This window comes from Pelobates fuscus, chromosome 1, assembly GCF_036172605.1.
Source record: "Pelobates fuscus isolate aPelFus1 chromosome 1, aPelFus1.pri, whole genome shotgun sequence".
Classification (NCBI taxonomy): Eukaryota; Metazoa; Chordata; class Amphibia; order Anura; family Pelobatidae; genus Pelobates; species Pelobates fuscus.
The window spans coordinates 355,036,720-355,056,026 of record NC_086317.1 but is presented as its reverse complement, the minus strand read 5'-3'; the positions used below and the strand labels follow the sequence as shown (position 1 = coordinate 355,056,026).

Genomic DNA, 19,307 nt, shown 5'->3' with positions numbered 1-19,307 from the left:
CTTCTAGTTTTAACCCCTAGCTGAAAACATAGCAGTTTCAGAGAAACTGCTATGTTTCACTGAGGGTTAATACAGCCTCTAGTGGCTGTCTCACTGACCGCTGCTAGAGGTGCTTTTGCGATTCTCACTGTGAAAAGCACAGTGAGAGGACACTGGACGTCCAGAGGAAAGCATTGAGTAATGCTTTCCTATGGGCTGTTTGAATGCACGCACGTCTCTTGCCGCGCATGCGCATTCGGAGCTGATGTTGGCACGGGGAGGAGAGGTCACCAGCACCGAGGGAGCCCGGCGCTGGAGAAATGTAAGTGGTTGAAGGGGTTTCAACCCCTTCAGCCCAGCGGGAGGGGGCCCCTGAGGGTGGGGGGGACCTAATGACCCTATAGTGCCAGGAAAACAAGTTTTGCTTTCCTGGCCCTATAGTGGTCCTTTAACACCACCACACAAATCTAAATCAAATAAGTCATATTCGGCCTGGATTTTAAAAAACAAATGGGAAAAAAAACTCAGTCAGGAGTCAAATAGTTAAACTCTCAGTGGCACAAGGGCTAATAATGCGCAGGCTGGCCAGTGCTTGCTGTTAATCTGCCACAGTAAAAAAGTAAGAATAAATAAAACCCATAGGGTCAATAAGACCTCCACATTACTACAAGGAAGGTGCTTCACCTCCCATGCATCAGGTGGAGGCATATTTTTTATTTTTATTTATTAATTCCTAACTTGTTTAAATGGGCTAGACAGCATGCTGTTATCAAATTATACACAGAAGATTAAAACTATATACTTGGTCTATGCAATGCACAGCTTTATAACTGAAATATTTGTATTTAATCGAATATGTGTACTTACTGAGAGTCCCTTGAAATGTGTGACAATACAGATTTATTACAAGACTCAATAAACATTTGACAGGTTCTTGGGCAGTCCCATGGGTATTTAATGACGACATGCCTTCCGTTTGCCATTTGTGCAAAGTGTCATGTTTTAAGAATGTAGTCTCCCCCATCCTTCCTCACTACATACCTAACTATAATCCATCCTAGAGATATGATTGTAGTAAATTGACACCTAAATGAAATAGAATGATCAATTACACTAGGCTAAACCTGTCACTGTTTCATGCTTTTGCTATCCCAACTGATGTCTCATAAGTGTTTTTAAATTATGTATTTTAAGTAAGAGTAACTGTTTTCAAAGTAAACCTACCATTATTATTTAAACAAACAAACAAAAAAAAAAAAAACTGTGTACAGGTACACTTTAAAGCCTGTTAAATTTAGGTTTCCTTAATATAAAAGGTTATTTATAACATTCAATTCTGGTGCAAAGTTCTAAAAGTGGAGAAATCGTCAGGATCACTCCGTTGGTTTCCATGGTGAGTGCTCCACTGATGGAATTTCAGGATTTTTTTTTTTTTTTTTTTTTTATATAAACCATGTCTGTTGTTTTGATCCACAAGTAAAAAGCTCAATCTATATGCTCAATAACACTTGAATTCATAAACTGCCCCATTAAATAATACGCAATTTCTCTAGGTATGTAACCGCTAAATGCAAGTTCATTAAATTTAGGAAGCAATATATGTGAGTTCTGTGTTGAACTTTAGGGGTCCACAGTGGAATTAGACCCGGTGAGTTGTTCTTGATTTGGGTTAAATCGTCTGTTTCAAACTATAAAGCCCGATGAACATTTGCTAAAATCTGTCTGTCTCTGTCTTACACCAGCTTACCTCTCTAAGAATAACCACGTGAATGTAACATTGAAGATGTTTTCACATAACACTTGAAAGGACTTTTTGTCTGTAAAGTTAGCAGAAGTTAAAGAAAGTAGTATATATCAAAACTTTAAGCATAAAGGGGGCCCGTGTATCCATGACCTGGAACCGCTTCAGAAAACATTACTTCAAGAAACACTATAATGTTAGGAATACAAATGTGTATTCCTAATATTATGGTGCCATGTTGGCCCCCACCTGCAGGAAGTAAAAGAGGTATTGTCTTACCTTTTCTCCCTCACAATGCTGGTCTCTGCTAGGAAGCTCCGCCTCCTTGGCTGAGATCATAGCAATCGATAATCTCGGTCAATCCAAAGCTTTCCTATATGAAAGCATTGGGAGACTAGTTCTCATGTGAGACAAAATGCTGCACTTCGTCAATCAGATGGTCTCTCTGAGGTTTATTTTATTTCATCGGAAGCGCATCTAGTGTCTGAGTGATGGCTACCAGATTTGTTTAAACACCATATGGTTAAAACAGGAGGCTTCACTGAGATGAAGTGGTTTGGGTTACTATAGTACCAGTGTAATGGTTAATAAATAATGGTTTCTGCTAAATATGTAAGAAGCATGTACATTAGTTCTTTTGAGCACACCTTAAAGCATTAAAAGCTGAATCATTACCATGCAGCCACACCAAATATGTAGGGCAAGGATCGAACCTTGTGTACAAATTCCTCCACTATTCATTGGCTGTCATTTCATTCTTTTGGAATTCATTAACATTTATCTCTAGAATGTAAGCTCATTGAGCTCGGCCCTCCACCCCCTCTGTTCCTATACGTCCAGTTGTCTGGCTACAATTACAGGTCTGTTAGTCCACCCGTTGTACAGCGCTACGGAATCTGATCGCACTACATAAATAATACAATTATAATAATTTATGTAACTAGTATCAACATATGCAGTTCTTAAAACGGTTATTGAAAGGGGTGACTGTACTCTGCATGACCGAGCTGGGCAAAAGGTAGATCCCCAGATGTTGTAGACCTAAGAGTGTCATCATGCTTTGCCCGACTTATGATCACAAAGCAACAAGAAGATTGTACTTTCATAACCTCTTTTGGATGTACCTTTGACCCATCTCCACCTTCTGATCTTAAGTCATGTTTTACAAAAATACATTGGTTAACTTTTTTTTTTTTTTTTTTAGAATTACAAACACATTGTTTTGCAGTGAGTTGTGCATTCATCGAACACTCAAAGGGTTTAACTATTCAGCATTAATCAATTTTCATATTTTTTAAAGGGACCCTATAGGTACCCAGACCACTTTGGCTCATTGAAGTGATCTGGGTGCAGGGTATCAGTCCCACTTAGTTCTGCAATTTTAAAGAAACTCCATAATTACATTGCAGTACTAGGACTGCCTCTAGTGGCTATTAGTGATGTCGCGAACATAAAATCTTCGGTTGGCGAACGCGAACTTCCGCAAATATTCGCGAACGGGCGAACCGCCATAGACTTCAATAGGCAGGCAAATTTTAAAATCCACATGGACTCTTTCTGGCCACAATAGTGATGGAAAAGTTGTTTCAAGGGGACTAACACCTGGACTGTGGCATGCCGGAGGGGGATCCATGGCAAAACTCCCATGGAAAATTACATAGTTGATGCAGAGTCTGGTTTTAATCCATAAAGCGCATAAATCACCTAACATTCCTAAATTGTTTGTAATAACGTGCTTTAAAACATCAGGTATGATGTTGTATCGATCAGGTAGTGTAAGGGTTATGCCCGCTTCACAGTGACAGACCAAACTCCCCGTTTAACGCACCGCAAACAACCACAAACGGTCCATTTGCACAACAGCAAACTCCCCATTTGCACAAGGTTGGATACCAAACTAGCTATGTCCCGTTCCTTGTCCTCACTGATGTAATTGAAGGTCTCTTCCTCCACCCAGCCACGTACAACACCAAGGGTCCCCGAAAGGTGACAACAAGCCCCCTGGGACGACTGCTGTGTTTGGTCTTCCACCTCCTGTGTTATGTTTATGTTCAACTCCCTGCAGATTCTGGAACTTTCTGCAGGAGTGTGAATGAGCTCTTGCATCCTGCCAGCAGAAGGAAGAGAAAGCCATTGCCATTGCTTTTCTGCTGCTGTCCTACATTCTGCTGGATCTCTCTGGAAATATCTGCAGTTACAGAAGTCACTCAAAGGTACTGTCTCCAGAGATTGCTTCAGGATTCTCCCTTATAACTGTACCTGGGCGCTACCTACACTTAAGGGCCCCAACGTAGTGCACATAATTTACCTGCAGGTACCTAGAAGTTTAATTGTTCAGATGTAGTTATTAATGTTGATAAGAAGTTTTTTTTGTCTGCATTCCTGCTGCTAAAGACTCTTGTGACTGTGTTTAACATTAGCCAGGAACTGCGTTGTTATATGTGGCTGTTATGTGTATCCCTTTGACCACAATACAGTGTTTATTCCCATATCTGTATTTATTTCATGTCTCTGAGGTATTAAGTGGAGGGTACTCATCTACTCAGTGGGGTGGGTTCCCCATAAATAGAAGTTGCACTGCGTCAGAACGAGATGTCCCGATCTCCCAACTATAGCGGAGGCTCTGGATCCCTGTCAGCCACAGAAGAAGGTGTAACTGCTGCTAGCTACGGCTTGTTGCCAGGAGCAGGGCAAAAAAGGGTTACAGGGTTACAATGGCATCGATTTTAGGAAGCGGGAGATGGAAAAAGATGCTTGGTCGGTCCTCCTACTTCAAATTTGGGGCACTGCACATGCAATCTAATGTGCCACCAGATAGGAGTGGTGTGTTAAGTAGTACTATTCTTATCAGTTTAATCCCAATGTCACGACTACTAGTGTGGTCCAGCACGCAGAAACTATGTAAACATATACATAGGCAAGAAAAGGAAAATAAAAGGACAGAGCGTAAACCGGACCTTAGAATGGCCGGACTAATACGCTAGAGACAGAGAATGGTCAAAGGGAAAGCCGAGGTCAAGGAAGCCAGAAAATACACAAAACCGTTTACACAAGCCAAGTCAGGGAAACCAGAATTCAGAATAACCAGGGAAAAGCCAAGATCAGGATACCAGGACATCAGATTCACAATGATAAAGCACTCTCAGGAAACCAGGAACAGGAAAACACGACAGGGCAAGGTACTGGGGTGAGCTAGGGATTTAAATATCACGCGGCGGGCCGGCAGCCGCGACACCCTGTTACGTCCCCCTCATCAGGCCTTTTTTAGTCGAATGTATCGCCCACTGTCAGTCCCTTTGGGATCCATCCCTCATTCATCTTAATAAAGGTGAGGTAATCTAGACTTTTTTGACCTAGGCGACTTCTCTTCTCAGTAACAATACCTCCTGCTGCACTGAAGGTCCTTTCTGACAGGACACTTGAAGCGGGGCAGGCCAGAAGTTCTATTGCAAATTGGGATAGCTCAGGCCACAGGTCAAGCCTGCACACCCAGTAGTGAAGGGGTTCATCGCTCCTCAGAGTGTCGATATCTGCAGTTAAGGCAAGGTAGTCTGCTACCTGTCGGTCGAGTCGCTCTCTGAGGGTGGACCCCGAAGGGCTGTGGCGATGCGTAGGACTTAAAAAGCTCTGCATGTCCTCCATCAACAACACGTCTGTAAAGCGTCCTGTCCTTGCTGGCGTGGTCGTGGGAGGAGGAAGATTACTTTCACCTCTTCCCCTGTTAGATTCCCGTTGTGCTGTGACATCACCCTTATACGCTGTGTAAAGCATACTTTTTAATTGATTTTGGAACTGCTGCATCCTTTCCGACTTGTGGTAATTCGGTAACATTTCAGGCACTTACTGCTAATACCGGGGGTCTAGTAGCGTGGACACCCAGTACAGGTCGTTCTCCTTCAGCCTTTTTATACGAGGGTCCCTCAACAGGCACGACAGCATGAAAGACCCCATTTGCACAAGGTTGGATGCCGAGCTACTCATGTCCTGTTCCTCGTCCTCAGTGATCTCTCTGAAGGTATGTTCTTCCCCCCAGCCACGTACAACACCACGGATACCAGATAGGTGACAACGAGCACCCTGGGATGCCTGTTGTGGTTGGTCTTCCTCCTCCTCCTCAAAGCCACATTCCTCCTCTGACTCATCTTCCTCACAATCCTCTTCCAGCGTTGCCGCAGGTCCAGCAAGCGATGCTGATAAGGCTGTTTCTGGTGGTGATGGTGACCACAACTCTTCACGCTCATCTGCGGCCTGATCCAGCACTCTTCTGGAAGAAAACAAATGGTATGATGCCGCTGATGGTGCCTTCGGTGCGACTGACTAGGTTTGTCACCTCCTCAAAAGGACACATGAGCGTCCAGTAGCGTGGCAAAAAAATTCCCAGCTCCGCAGAGGCTGTCCTAGCACCCCGGTCATACAAATACTCTAACGGCTTTTTCTTGTTAGAGCAGGCGGTCGAACATTAGGAGTGTTGAATTCCAACGTGTCGGGCTGTCGCAAATCAAGTGCCTCACTGGCATGTTTCACCGCTGGATATCGGAAAAGTGCTCCATGGCCACACACCTTCCTGGCCTGCTTCAGGACGTCCTGTAAGCCTGGGTACTTATGCACAAAGCGTTGTACGATCAGATTACACACATGTGCCATGCACGGCACATGTGTCAACTTGCCCAGATGCAATGCCGCCAACAAATTTATTCCGTTGTCACAAACCACTTTGCCGATCTCCAGTTGGTGCGGAGTCAGCCACTGGTCCACCTGTGCGTTCAGGGCGGACAGCAGTGCTGGTCCGGTGTGACACTCTTTGCTTCCAGTCAAGTCAACCCCAAGACGGTGTGACACTGCCGTATCCGGGATGTGGAACAGTACCTGAGGAGCTGGGGGGGGTGCCGTTGATGTGGAGCAAGACGCAGCAGAAGAGGACTCAGCTGAGAAGGTTATGGAAGAGGATGGAGTAGGAGGAGTAGAGGAGGTGGCAGCAGGCCTGCCTGCAAGTCGTGGCGGTGTCACCAACTCCTCTGCAGAGCCATGCATTCCATGCTTGGCAGCCGTCAGCAGGTTTACCCAATGTGCAGTGTAGGTGATATACCTGCCCTGACCATGCTTTGCAGACCAGGTATCAGTGGTCAGATGGACCCTTGCCCCAACACTGTGTGCCAGACATGCCATTACTTCCTTTTGCACAATCGAGTACAGGTTGGGGATTGCCTTTTGTGCAAATAAATTTCGGCCGGGTACCTTCCACTGCGGTGTTCCAATAGCTACAAATTTTTTGAACGCCTCAGACTCCACCAGCTTGTATGGTAAAAGCTGGCGGGCTAGGAGTTCAGTCAAGCCAGCAGTCAGATGCCGGGAAAGGGACATTGGCTTCTTACGCTCAAACATGTCCTTGACAGACAACTGACTGTGGGCAGATGAGCAGGAACTGCTTAAGGCGAGAGACGGAGGGGCGGATGGTTGCGAGGGGGCAAGGAGGACAGCCGTGGTTGACGTTGCTGAAGATGCTGGACCAGGAGGAGGATGGCGGCTTTGAGTTTGTGTGCTGCTTGTACTCATGTGTTGATCCCATAGGCATTTGTGATGTGTGATCATGTGCCTTCGCAAAGCAGTTGTACCTAGGTGGGTGTTGGACTTCCCACGACTCAGTTTCTTTTGGCACAGGTTGCAAATGGCATCGCTGTTGTCAGAGCTGAGCTGAGCTCTGCAATGACGGCATTCTGGTGGTGGCAACAGCATGCGTTGATTGGCGTGCTGTCTGGCTGACCCCGGGTGCCGATGCATGCTGTCTGACTGTGCCACTAGCTCCTTGCGACGACCTCCCCCTGCTTCCAACTCGTCTCCTCCTCCTCCTCTCTGTCTCCCCATCTGAACTTTCCCCCTGTTCTTCTTCTCTTCTAGCGGGCACCCACGTGACATCCACGGACGCATCGTCATCATCAACCGCTTCACTTGTATCTGTCAACTCAGCAAAGGAAGCAGCAGTGGGTACAACATCATCATCACACCGTACGTGTGTAATGCTGCCTGACTGAGACATATCCCTGCCATCTACATCCTCTGGCAATAATGGTTGCGCATCACTCATTTCTTCCAACTGATGTGTAAATAACTCCTCTGACATACCAAGTGAAGCGGCTGTGGTGCTAGTGTTGGTGGCGGCAGGCGGGTGAGTGGTATCTTGAGAGGTGCCCGAAGCTAAGCTGGAAGAGGATGGTGCGTCAAGGTTCCGAGCGGAAGCTGTAGAAGATTGGGTGTCCTGTGTTAGCCAGTCAACCATGTCCTCAGAACTTTCCAAGTTCAGTGTACGTGGCCTCTGAACACTGGGCATTATTCTAGGGCCAAAGGGAATCACCGCACCACGACCACGACGGCCCCTGCGGGGTGGCATGCCTCTGCCTGTCATTTTTTTCCGATTAGTGGTACTATGCGTGCAAGCTACTGTGACAAAAGATATGAGTGGCACTGTGCACTGGCAGAAGTTGGCAGAGTAGACGCTGTAGGCCTGCCACACTCTTCCAGACAACTAACTGCTATTCAATCTATTACAGTCATTTTTTTTTTTTAAATGTACACTACTGTTACACCAGATATGAGTTGCACTGGTGTGACACTGTGCCCTGGCAGGCCCTGAAACGCACACGCGTGAAGGACTGTTATTATATTACAGTCAAAAAAGTTTTTGTTTTTTTTAAATGCAAGCTATTGTGACACCAGTGAGTGAGTAGTGGTACTGGGCAAGTGGGCACAGTATATGCTGTGAGCCTGACACACAGGCTGACAGGCAGGCAACTGAAATTACATTACACAGAAAAAAAAAAAAAGCAGACTGATGTTCTAGCCCTAAAAAGGGCTTTTTGGGGTGCTATCCTTACAGCAGAGATCAGCTGAGTCCTTCAGGACTGTACTGGACACTGAATACACTAGCCTAGCTATCGATTTCCCTATCAAATCAGCAGCAGCTACACTGTCCCTCCTCTCACTAAGAATGCAGCTTCACAATGAATCTAAAATGGATGCTGTCCAGGAGGTGGGAGGGTCTGGGAGGGAGGGTCTGCTGCTGATTGGCTGGAATGTGTCTGCTGACTGTGAGGTACAGGGTCAAAGTTTACTCAATGATGACGAATAGGGGCGGACCGAACAGCGCATATGTTCGCCATCCGTGGCGAACGCGAACAATCGATGTTCGCCAGGAACTATTCGCCAGCGAACCATTCGGGACATCACTAGTGGCTATTAATCTGTACAAGGCAGTGGGACCCGAGACGGCTCTAACGTGTTAGGAATATAACTTTGTATTCCTTACACTATAGAATCCCTTTAATGTTTTTGCCAGACAAACACTGCAACCCAATTACTTGATTTTTCAACTGCTGTTTTGAATCCCAGTGTATTAAGGCCCATTATAACTCAGTCACACATCTGCTAGACTTGCCCTTGATTAACACAATATATGATGCTTGTTTTTTCCTGCTATGGGACAATTTATTTGGGAGTTTGCTGCTTCCAAATTTCTGCGTCTTCACTTTTTCCCCTCTTCTTTTCTTGCATTTGGGTTTGTATTTTTATGTGCATGATTTCCTTTTTCTTTCTTTCGTATTATATGCTCGATTGTCTTCTTCCTTACTTTTCAAAAATGTATGCATTGTAGGGCTTCCCATTGTAGTGTCTTTCATACAGCTAATTCACCACTAAGGTAGGGGTTTTAAATCTCCATATTCCAACATTGTGTTTATCATTAATATATATGTACACAAAAATTTAATCTACAAATTCAAAACTGTAATTTTGTTCTAGTAAGTATTTTTGAAAGATGCCTTTCTACCATGGATAAAAACACCTAAATGTGCTATTTCTCATATTTCCATTTCGAGTTATGTATGAATTCAGAAGGTGCAATACTCTTTCTTGTAAGACAAAACCACTCACTGCAATATCTTCTTAATTCAAAGAAAAACTGCCATGGTGGATTAATTGTGTACTTGCTTTAGATAAAATTAATTTGAACACGTTATATTTTCAGTCGGTAAGAAAGACTCACAAGAACTGAAACTCCAGCATAACCTAAACAAATATAAGGATACCATTAAAAATCGTAAACACAAAAAATTCATCAGGGACAATTTGGACTATAAAAACGGGAGGGTGTACAGGAAGTTCAATAGAAAAGCTGTACGCACAGACTCTGACTAATACTCGACTTCGGAGTACGAAACCTCCGACACGGACACGGATAGTTCAAATACTAGTTCAGTACCCCCCAATACCACCCAAACGAGAGGTATTTTGAAAAAAGGGGTGGCTTTTTTAGGCCAAAACCCCCGAGAGGGGGAACCCCAATCACAATACAGGCAAACACGTTACAGGGGGAGGGCACGCAAACGGTATTAAAATCTAATAACAAAGTCATCAATCTCTCTGATAAGACACTCACTGAATCCCAGATCCAGATTCTTGCAAGAGGTTTATCCTTCGTCCCTGTCCCCGCATTCAATAAATTTGAATGGATAAAGGACATTCACCTCTTTGGGCGACGTTTGGCCCTTCACAAATTTTTTCTTATAGAGAAAGAGAAACGAGCTAAGGATCTTGGTTTTAGTATGAGAGAATACCAGTGCCTGAATGACCTAGTGTCCCTACTTGATGAGAATGATGGCCCCGAGATGCTTCCCTACACCGATTTACGAACTAAAAGTAGGTTTACCCCTAATATCAAAGAGTACAGGAACATTGACATGTTCGTAGACTCCACCTGTAAGATGATACAAGATCTCAGGATGGACTCCCTTGAACCTCGACCACACAGTAACCTTTCAAGGCTTGAATGGCAGGCCCTTAGTGAGCTACAGGGTGATGAAGACATTATCATTAAGCCAGCAGACAAGGGGGGTAACATTGTGGTACAAAATAAAATACAGTATATACAAATGACCCAAAATATACTGAAAGACACTACCACTTATAAAAAACTATCAACAGACCCCTCAGTCAAATTCCAATCACTTCTGAAAAGCCTGTTGGATAAGGCCTTTGATGAAGGGGTTTTGGGGAAGGATGAATACTCATTTATCTATGTAAAATGTCCTACCGTGTCAACTTTCTACTGTTTACCGAAGGTTCACAAACAGTATGAGAACCTGACAGGTAGACCCATTGTGTCCGGCTCCAATAACCTAACATGTAAAGCAAGCATCTATATTGATAAGATCCTTCGTCCCTACGTAGAGAAACTACCATCGTATCTTAAGGATACCAAAGATACCCTCAAATACCTAGCATCCATTACCCTTCCTAAAGATGCCATCCTGTGCAGCTTGGATGTGGAGGCGTTGTACTCTTCGATTCCACACTCTCTTGGAATAAGACACACTAAGCATTATTTGGAGACCCGTGGCTCCAGACATCAACGTCACACATCCTTCGTACTGGACTTGCTACAATTTGTCCTGTCCCATAACTTCTTCCTGTTTGATGGCCAGTACTACCACCAGGTGCAGGGAACAGCTATGGGCACGTCTTGTGCTCCATCATATGCCAACCTGCACCTGGGGTGGTGGGAGGAGAATGTGGTCTTTAGGGACTCAAACAGCGCTTACACCCAATTCATCGGTATGTGGAAGAGATACATAGATGACGTCCTAGTGGTCTGGACGGGCACAAGGGATCTCTTCACACTGTTTGTGGAGAGCCTAAACTCCAATGACCTCAATCTGAGGTTCACAATGGAGATAGGAGGCTCTTCCCTGAACTTCCTTGACTGCACATTTAGTACTACCCCTGAGCACACAATTGAAACAACCCTATACAGGAAACCTACATCCACCAACACTATGCTGAGATGGGAAAGTCATCACCCGACTACATTAAAGAGAGGTATTCCTGTAGGACAGTATCTCCGACTCAGGCGGAACTGTTCAAACCTGGAGGAGTTCATTACTCAGGCCAAAGTCCTCAGACTTAGGTTCAAGGAAAGGGGTTATCCTAATCGCTGTCTGAAGCAGGCTTACCAGAGGGCCCTACACAGCGATAGATCGGACCTTCTTCAAGACAAAGTGACTCTCAATGAGCAAGCGCCGATCCGCTGTATTGCGAATTTCGACTCAGGCTGGGATCAGGCGAAAAAGATATTAGGGAGGTTTTGGCCACTGATATCACAAGATCCCCACTTCAAAGGTGCAGTCACCCCCTATGTATCCCTTACAGCAAGGCGAGGGAAAAACCTTAAGGAGACACTGGTACCAAGCCATTTATCCTCTGGGAAATCCGGGGGCAACTGGCTATCTTTACAGGGCACGTACAAATGTGGCAAGTGTGTGGCATGCAGCTACATCTGTAGAGACTCCAAACATCTCAAGGACTCATGTGATCAAATAGCCTGCAGTGTTAAGCATTTTTTTAATTGCTGCACCAAAGGAATAGTATATCTCCTGATATGCACGTGCGGTCTCAGGTATGTGGGCAAAACAATCCGCCCCTTCAAGAGACGCATTATGGAGCATATACACTCCGTGAGAAATCTGAGGGATACCCCTGTGGCAAGACACATAAGAAGCCAACACTCTGGTGATTCCAAAGGAGTGAGGTTCGCAGGTATTGAAAAGGTGACTGTAGGCCGTAGAGGAGGGGACTTGGATCAGATTTTGCTCAAAAGAGAGTGCTTCTGGATCTACAGATTTAAAACTTTGGCCCCCAATGGATTAAATGAGGGATTTACATTTACTCCCTTTATTGACAAATAAACCACACCAAGATCATCATTTTATGATCAAACCATATATGTACATATTTTTTCTTTATTATGACTGTATATACTTTAGTTATCGTTATTATTATTTCCATTTGGTATGCTCATCCTTTTCTGTAGCATCAGGGGTCCATCTTAATCCTCTGCGCATACAGGCAAGCACCCCCCTACATGCGTGAATTCACTCTATATCTGCAATTATAGGGAGAGGGACATCCACGAACCCAATAGACAGTCATCGGTAATTCCACCTGGCTGTCTACTCCAGTGGATGCGCCGTGTGGTTACCACTGCCCTGGTCCCAACGCTAATATAATACTTATTAACGGCTCACGCTAGCCAGTAAGTGACTGGGCCAAACGGTAGTGTTATGTCCACCTTTCCCTCCCTTCACGCTGCAACACTGTGACTCATAGCAGTCACAGCAGCCACTTTACCTATTGCCGTACTGAACCTTGGGTTTATCCTAACATAGGAGTTACTACTATTGGTCCTACGATTTCCCCCATCACGATCCCATTTTCTTTACGATATGGGGTGGGCACTTGAGGGGTTAATCAGGCCTCATTATCATAACCCAATCACATCACAGCACGTCATGAGGGGGAGAGGCTTGTCTGAATCCAGCCATTTTTGGCGCGGACACTTTAGTACACGCCCATAGATTATGGGCTATTTAAGGAGCCCCCTGAGCTCGCATACCATTTTGGCTAAGCCTCCGAAGAAGGCGCAGATAGAGGCGCCGAAACACGTGTCAGGCAGGCAGGGAGGTTATCCAGTGCCTTTGCTCTCGGCAAAGATTCAGTTAGAAATTAAGGGTGTTTTCCACGAGTGATACTGGCAAGCTGATTTATGAGATAGTCACCTTAAAGGCAGTAAGAGGGAAAGGACGTATGGGGCTGGGGTGGGGAACTCTGCACAGCACAGTTGATTCTCTCTCTCCCACAGTTCTGTTCCCTATGCCACTGGAGGCTAGGCTCTGATTACCTGATCACTGTCACAGCAACATTGTGTATATATCCTGGACAGTGAGTTATCACATTTTTTAAACACCTTTTTCTGTTTTTCTCTATTGCTTTGCTTGAGGCAAAGTTTTAGTTAGCAATGAAGGTTTGACTCCACGAGATATACTAGTAGTCTGGATTGTGAGACAGTCACCCCCAAGGCAGCAAGGCTGAAGGGACGTAGGGGGTTGAGGTGGGGAATTTTGTTCAGAACAGTTTTATTCTCTCTCTCCCACAGTTCCGTTCCCCTTGCCACTGGAGGTTAGGCTATAAACAACCAGATCACTGTCTCAGCTACACTGTATTTATTTTGGACAGTGTGTTATCACTTAGTATACAAATCTCGTTTAGCTATTCCCATTGCTATAGCCCTCTCCTGAGTACGCAGGCCATTTGCTACTCCATGTACCCGCATTGACCCCGGTTTGGTGGATTCGACTTTTGGGTACCGACTGGGGGGTGCTACACAGTATTACTGAATCCGAGTTACTAGTGCACTTGAGAATTATTTTTTCACGTTGGGGGGATCATTGAAGTGTCCTCCAGGGAACTGAATTTGGGTACACTCCACCTCATCCAACGTGTGTGTGATATTTTTCTCTAGTATAACCTCCCATATATTTGTTTTATATATATTTTTTTCTTTTTGTTTATCGCTTATTTGCGATCTCATCATAGGCCACTATACCTTTTTATACAGCATTCATTAAAGGTTACGCTTTACCCTCTGTACATATGCATAGATCCCCACAAGGGGGCGCCCAATTTTTTCTGACCCACCAGGTCTGCTTCTTTATTCGTTATATTTTCAGGAAGCCGTATTTAAACTATATTCCAGAGTTATAAAAATGAATCCATTTGCTCCACGCATGAAGCTCCAGGGCTGTGTTTTTATTACTATTTTGTAGAGTAATGATTAATTAGTTATATTATTTCAAGTAGCTCCCCAGAACATGGTTGGTGAGGGGGGGGTTATTGAGGCACCGAACAGTGCATTTGGAAACACTGTGTGTAACACAAAAAACTAAATCAACTGTAGAACTGAAAACGTGAACCAAAAAGCATTATAAACAGTTTGATAGGAATCACAGGGTGAGACAACTGCTGGCAGGCCAGTCACTGTATTGAGGTCTCTGAAGGATTGCCTCTCGGAGACGCTCAATCAAGCAGGTGGACCCTCTAAGGGATCCCAGTTCGTCGGTCTAGTCGCAGGCAGGGCAGTGGTCCACTCACTGAATGTGGCTGATAGCCCCAACTTTTGCAGTGTGGATGGTATCTCCAAAGCGTCCTTGCCTTTGATCGTGCCGGTGTCCCTTGTAATCAACAGGCAATGTGATGATCCCCATTTGTATTGTAGCTTATTAGCTGCAAGTTCCTTAGTGAGTGGCCACAATGACCTGCGCCAGTCTAGGGTGGTTCTGGACAAGTCAGGATAAAAGGCCAGGGAGTGTCCCCCAAAGCGCAGAGGAGGCTTGCTGCGGATTACCGCCATGAACGCCAATCTGTCTTGGGTCTGTTGGAATCAGACTATAATGTCACTGCTTGACCCAGGGTTGCTGGAGGACTGTTTTGGTGTCCTGTACCACCCATCAAGAGGCATCAGCTTGGCTTGCTTTACAGAAAAGTGGTAAGTAATCTGTGAAAGAAGTGCGGTATTTCTGCTGCCTCAACGGTTTCATGCATTCTGACATTCTTCCAGCACCCCCTGTCTTCCATGGTGGTTATGTGCTCCTGAGTCAGTCTGGGAGCGGTGTAGGGTCTACATCCCCTGCTCCAGCTTCTCAATCTGTTTCTCATGTGCAGCAGTATTCACCTCTGCATTGGTGACGCGAGCTGTGACACCGTTGATCACATCTCTGAACTGACCAATGTCGGCCTCAATATTTATGCGGAGCTCATCCAACTGTCCCCTCTGGGGATTTTGCTTCAGGCTGACTGTGTGGTATTTGCCAGCTTGTGGCCCCATGTCACGGTCCTCCAGGAAGGATGTTTCACTTGAGGATCGGGAGCGCCCGATGGATGGCGACTCCATGACAGGCCACTGAGCAGCTTGTCGCCTCCACAAGAGATCGCCGATAACGGCGGTTGCGGGAGGTTTGTCCGCCCCAATGTCGTGAGGAAGGCTACAGCCTGGATCAGTAAAGATAAGGGTCGGTATAACCTGCTTCTTGGTCGGTTTTCCTGCGTGTTGGCTCAGAGCCAAGTAAAACTGCGTCCTGCTAGCATGGCCGCTGGCTCCGCCCCCTGGAAATGTGCATTTCTTTCCCTTACAAGAGCATTTCTTTATTCTCCAGAATACAACAGATGGATTGTATATCTTTGTACGCTTTTCTTCTTGAGAGCTTGTTGACATGATCTTATTGTTCAATTTTGACTTAATTTAGTTATGTTCATAATATTTTTATGCACATTGTAAATCTATGCTGCATTTAAAGTTTCAAAGTATACACATTTTAGAGATGGCTTTCACTAATTGTCCTCCCATGTATTTTTCAGTTTAATTAACAAGATCAAACCTGGAATCATCAAGAAGATCAATCGCTTGTCCACCCCCATTGCTGGCTTGGTAAGGAATTATAGCAACCATTTATATGTCCATGTGAGACCTTGTTACCTTTTGGAATAGTGGAGTCTACTGCTTACTATTTCTGTGTTACATCCTTTACACCAAATTCTTTTCAGCATTGCAAATGTTAGCTTTTCATAAATAGTTTAGTATTTTTCCTATAGAACCATACTGAAGTAACTGAGCTTCGTATATAATTTTATTTCTTCCTATTGGACAATAATAGAAAAAAGGTGCATTATATTCATAGTAATCAAATATTTCACTGTAAAAGCATGTTGATTTAAAAAAAACAAAACCATAAAATAAAATGACACTAACTGTAAAAAAATAAATTAAAAAAATCATGAATTAGTTCTGAAATATCTTTTTCTGAAAATATGATCCTGTTAGAAATACAAAGTGACCCCCCCCCCCCCCCCCCCCCCACACACACACCAAGGTAGTAGAACATTTCTGTGAAACAATCTGCAGGCAAGCCTCTGTTTAAAAAGTCCCTCCCAACTTCAAATTGAAAAACACACAGCTCTGTTAAAGGTAAAACCAATACCAATTGTGGCGCCCTGTATTCTGGTATTGGTTTTACCTTTAACAGAGCTGTGTGTTTCTTCACTAAATACTGACTTTTTTATTTTTATTTTCTTTAAAGGGATACCATAATCACCTAAACAACTTTACCTTAATGAAGCAGTTTTAGTGTATAGATCATGCCTCTCCGGTTACACTGCTCAATTCGCTGCCATTTAGGAGTTAAATTACATTTGTTTCTGTTTATGCAGCCCCAACCACACCTCCACTGACTGTGACTGTCACCGCTTGCATGAAAAAAAACAGGTTTCACTTTCAATCAGATGTAATTTATCTTAAACAATTATCTCTTGCTCTGTAATTTGAACTCTAATCACATACAGAAGGCTCTGGCAGGGTCTAGCAAGCAACTAACATAACAGGGGATAAGGAAATCTAAATTAAGCAGAACTTGCAATAAAGGAAGGATAAACTTTTTAGATGACTTTTTACAGGAAGTGTTTAGGAAGGCTGGGCAAGTAACATGCAGGGAGGTGTGACTAGGGTTCATAAACAAAGTGATTTAACTCCTAAATGGCAGAGAATTAAGTGGTGAGACTGCAGGGGTATGATCTATACACCAAAACTACTTTTTCGTTACTATAACTGCATTTGGCACAATTCTTCTGCATTTGGTGGTTTGCTATATTAACCAATAACTAACTGCCAACAGAATTGAATCCAATTGCACGGATATTGTGTTGTAACTGTATTTCTCTGTTACAATAAAGAGGAAAAAAAGTACCACAGATGTAAGAACCCCATTTGCATACCTGCCAACTCTGGTGTCCTGCGAAGTGGGACGCCGATAGGCGGGTGTTCAAGGAGGCGCCAATGATATGAAAATTGGGTAGGATGGAAAGTCTGGTCTTTGTGTGAATAGAAAAGTAAGGGCTTCCCAAAGAAATAAGCTGTGACTGCAGTTTTCTGTTGATGCCATTGATACAGAGACTAAATGTGGTTGCAGGGTGACTGCTGTCATGAATATGTTTATATATTTCTCAAGGCCACCCAACAGTATGCTTGTGTGTAAAACACACACCAAAAAAAACAAAGATTTTTAATAATTGGTTTTTATTATCAATAAAATGTCTCAAAATGTAATCTAAAACTATAATTTCTTAATCCCTCACACATGCACATTAGCAAAAGTGACAAAATAAAAAAAACTAAAACCGTAATTTATCTGGAGTACATTTATGCCAAGTTTTACACAAGTGGTAAATGATGGATGGAGCTCCCGATATGAGTTCAGCATGACTACAATTACAACATATGATTTCCAAGCCACATGTCCTTAATGACCTTAATAGAGCAAAGTTCCTCTTTTATCTACACTAAATAGGTTAGCGGTGAAATTTGATAAATATCTATATATTCATCTATATATTCATCTCTTCATCTCACAACTCATGCAGTCACAAGCATGCATATACCCAATCTAAACATAATAAGATTGGACAAGATACTCCATTCTTTTTTTATTCTTAAATATTTAACTGTGCATGTATTACATTTATTGTTATTTAGGTGTACTTTATCCTTACTTAGGGTATTGAAAACTCTTCTATTACAGCTCAAAACCCATCATTATATGACACAGATTATGTCCTACTTTTGTAAACATAAATACATTAGCTCAGACTCAGAAAGATGTTTATCAACTGGGGTTAGAGTTGACAAGAAAAATAAATACATTTCCCCTTCCATCGTACTCGTGAGACAGTAATTCACTTTTTTAGATTTCATTATAGGAATTAAATCTGCCTCTTCGTGCAGCAATGTCTGATAAACATTACTCCTTTCCCCTGCATTCAAATATATTCTGTGCATTAAAGGAACCTCATATGTAAAAGAGGAAAAACTTTAATGGCAGGAATTGCCCAACTCACCTGGGCCAGTGCAATGTTCAACTTCTGTAACAGTAATATTTGCATTGTGCTAGCAGAATCATAGATTACATTAATATTGTTGTTATTGACATTTACATGGCGTCAGCTTGCTAGGTGCTTTCAAATTCTGTACTCGGCAATGTAGTTAGAAATACAGTGATTGCTTTGCATCCTATTATTCTTAGTATTTATATAGCACCAACATTTTTCGCAGCACTTTACAATTATACAATGTGTTATTTAACAAAGCATAATTGATCTACACAAATAATATTGACATATACAAGGAGAAGCATATCAAACGGCTAGTGTGGAAGAACAATGTTCTAATGTTCATTTCTGGTAACCGCATATATCTCGAGGATACTTTTACAATGTCATAGTTGCTTGTCTGCTGTATGTTAAAACCATAGGCATTTTACATTTTTTTTTTTTTTGTGGATTCTACATTGGTAATGGCTAAATGACTCCACAAACGTGCTTGCTGAGCATTGTGTTCCGTCTTACTCAAGAGCATTGTGTAGAAGGTGCCTGTGTAATGTCCGCAGAAGGAAGTTCTGAAACTTTGGGCAACAGATAACACACAAGCAGATTGTTTTTTGGCCTGATCTCCTCCCTTGCACATTGTAGACTGAGAAGTTGCTGAATGATTGTTTGCATTTACTTAATAGCTCTCATGTTTTTCCAGATAATTTTTTTTTTCTGCCCTGAATTGTTTTTTTTTTTTTTGTTTTTTTTTTAATTAATATAGGGCTATCTTCTATATGTTCTGGTTGTATATAAATTAACATTTTGGGGTATCTTTTATTAAGTGATACAA

General features: G+C 43.3%; 1 protein-coding gene across 6 annotated transcripts in view; it reads left to right on the top strand.

Moving 5' to 3' along the window:
* LMO7 (LIM domain 7) overlaps positions 1 to 19,307 on the top strand; it is a 141,772-nt gene that overhangs the window by 32,528 nt on the left and 89,937 nt on the right. For all 6 annotated transcript variants that reach the window (XM_063425890.1, XM_063425884.1, XM_063425895.1 and 3 more), the window contains exon 4: positions 15,959 to 16,028. In XM_063425890.1, the coding sequence (XP_063281960.1) occupies positions 15,959 to 16,028 (70 nt within the window). The remainder of the gene's footprint in view (positions 1 to 15,958; positions 16,029 to 19,307) is intronic.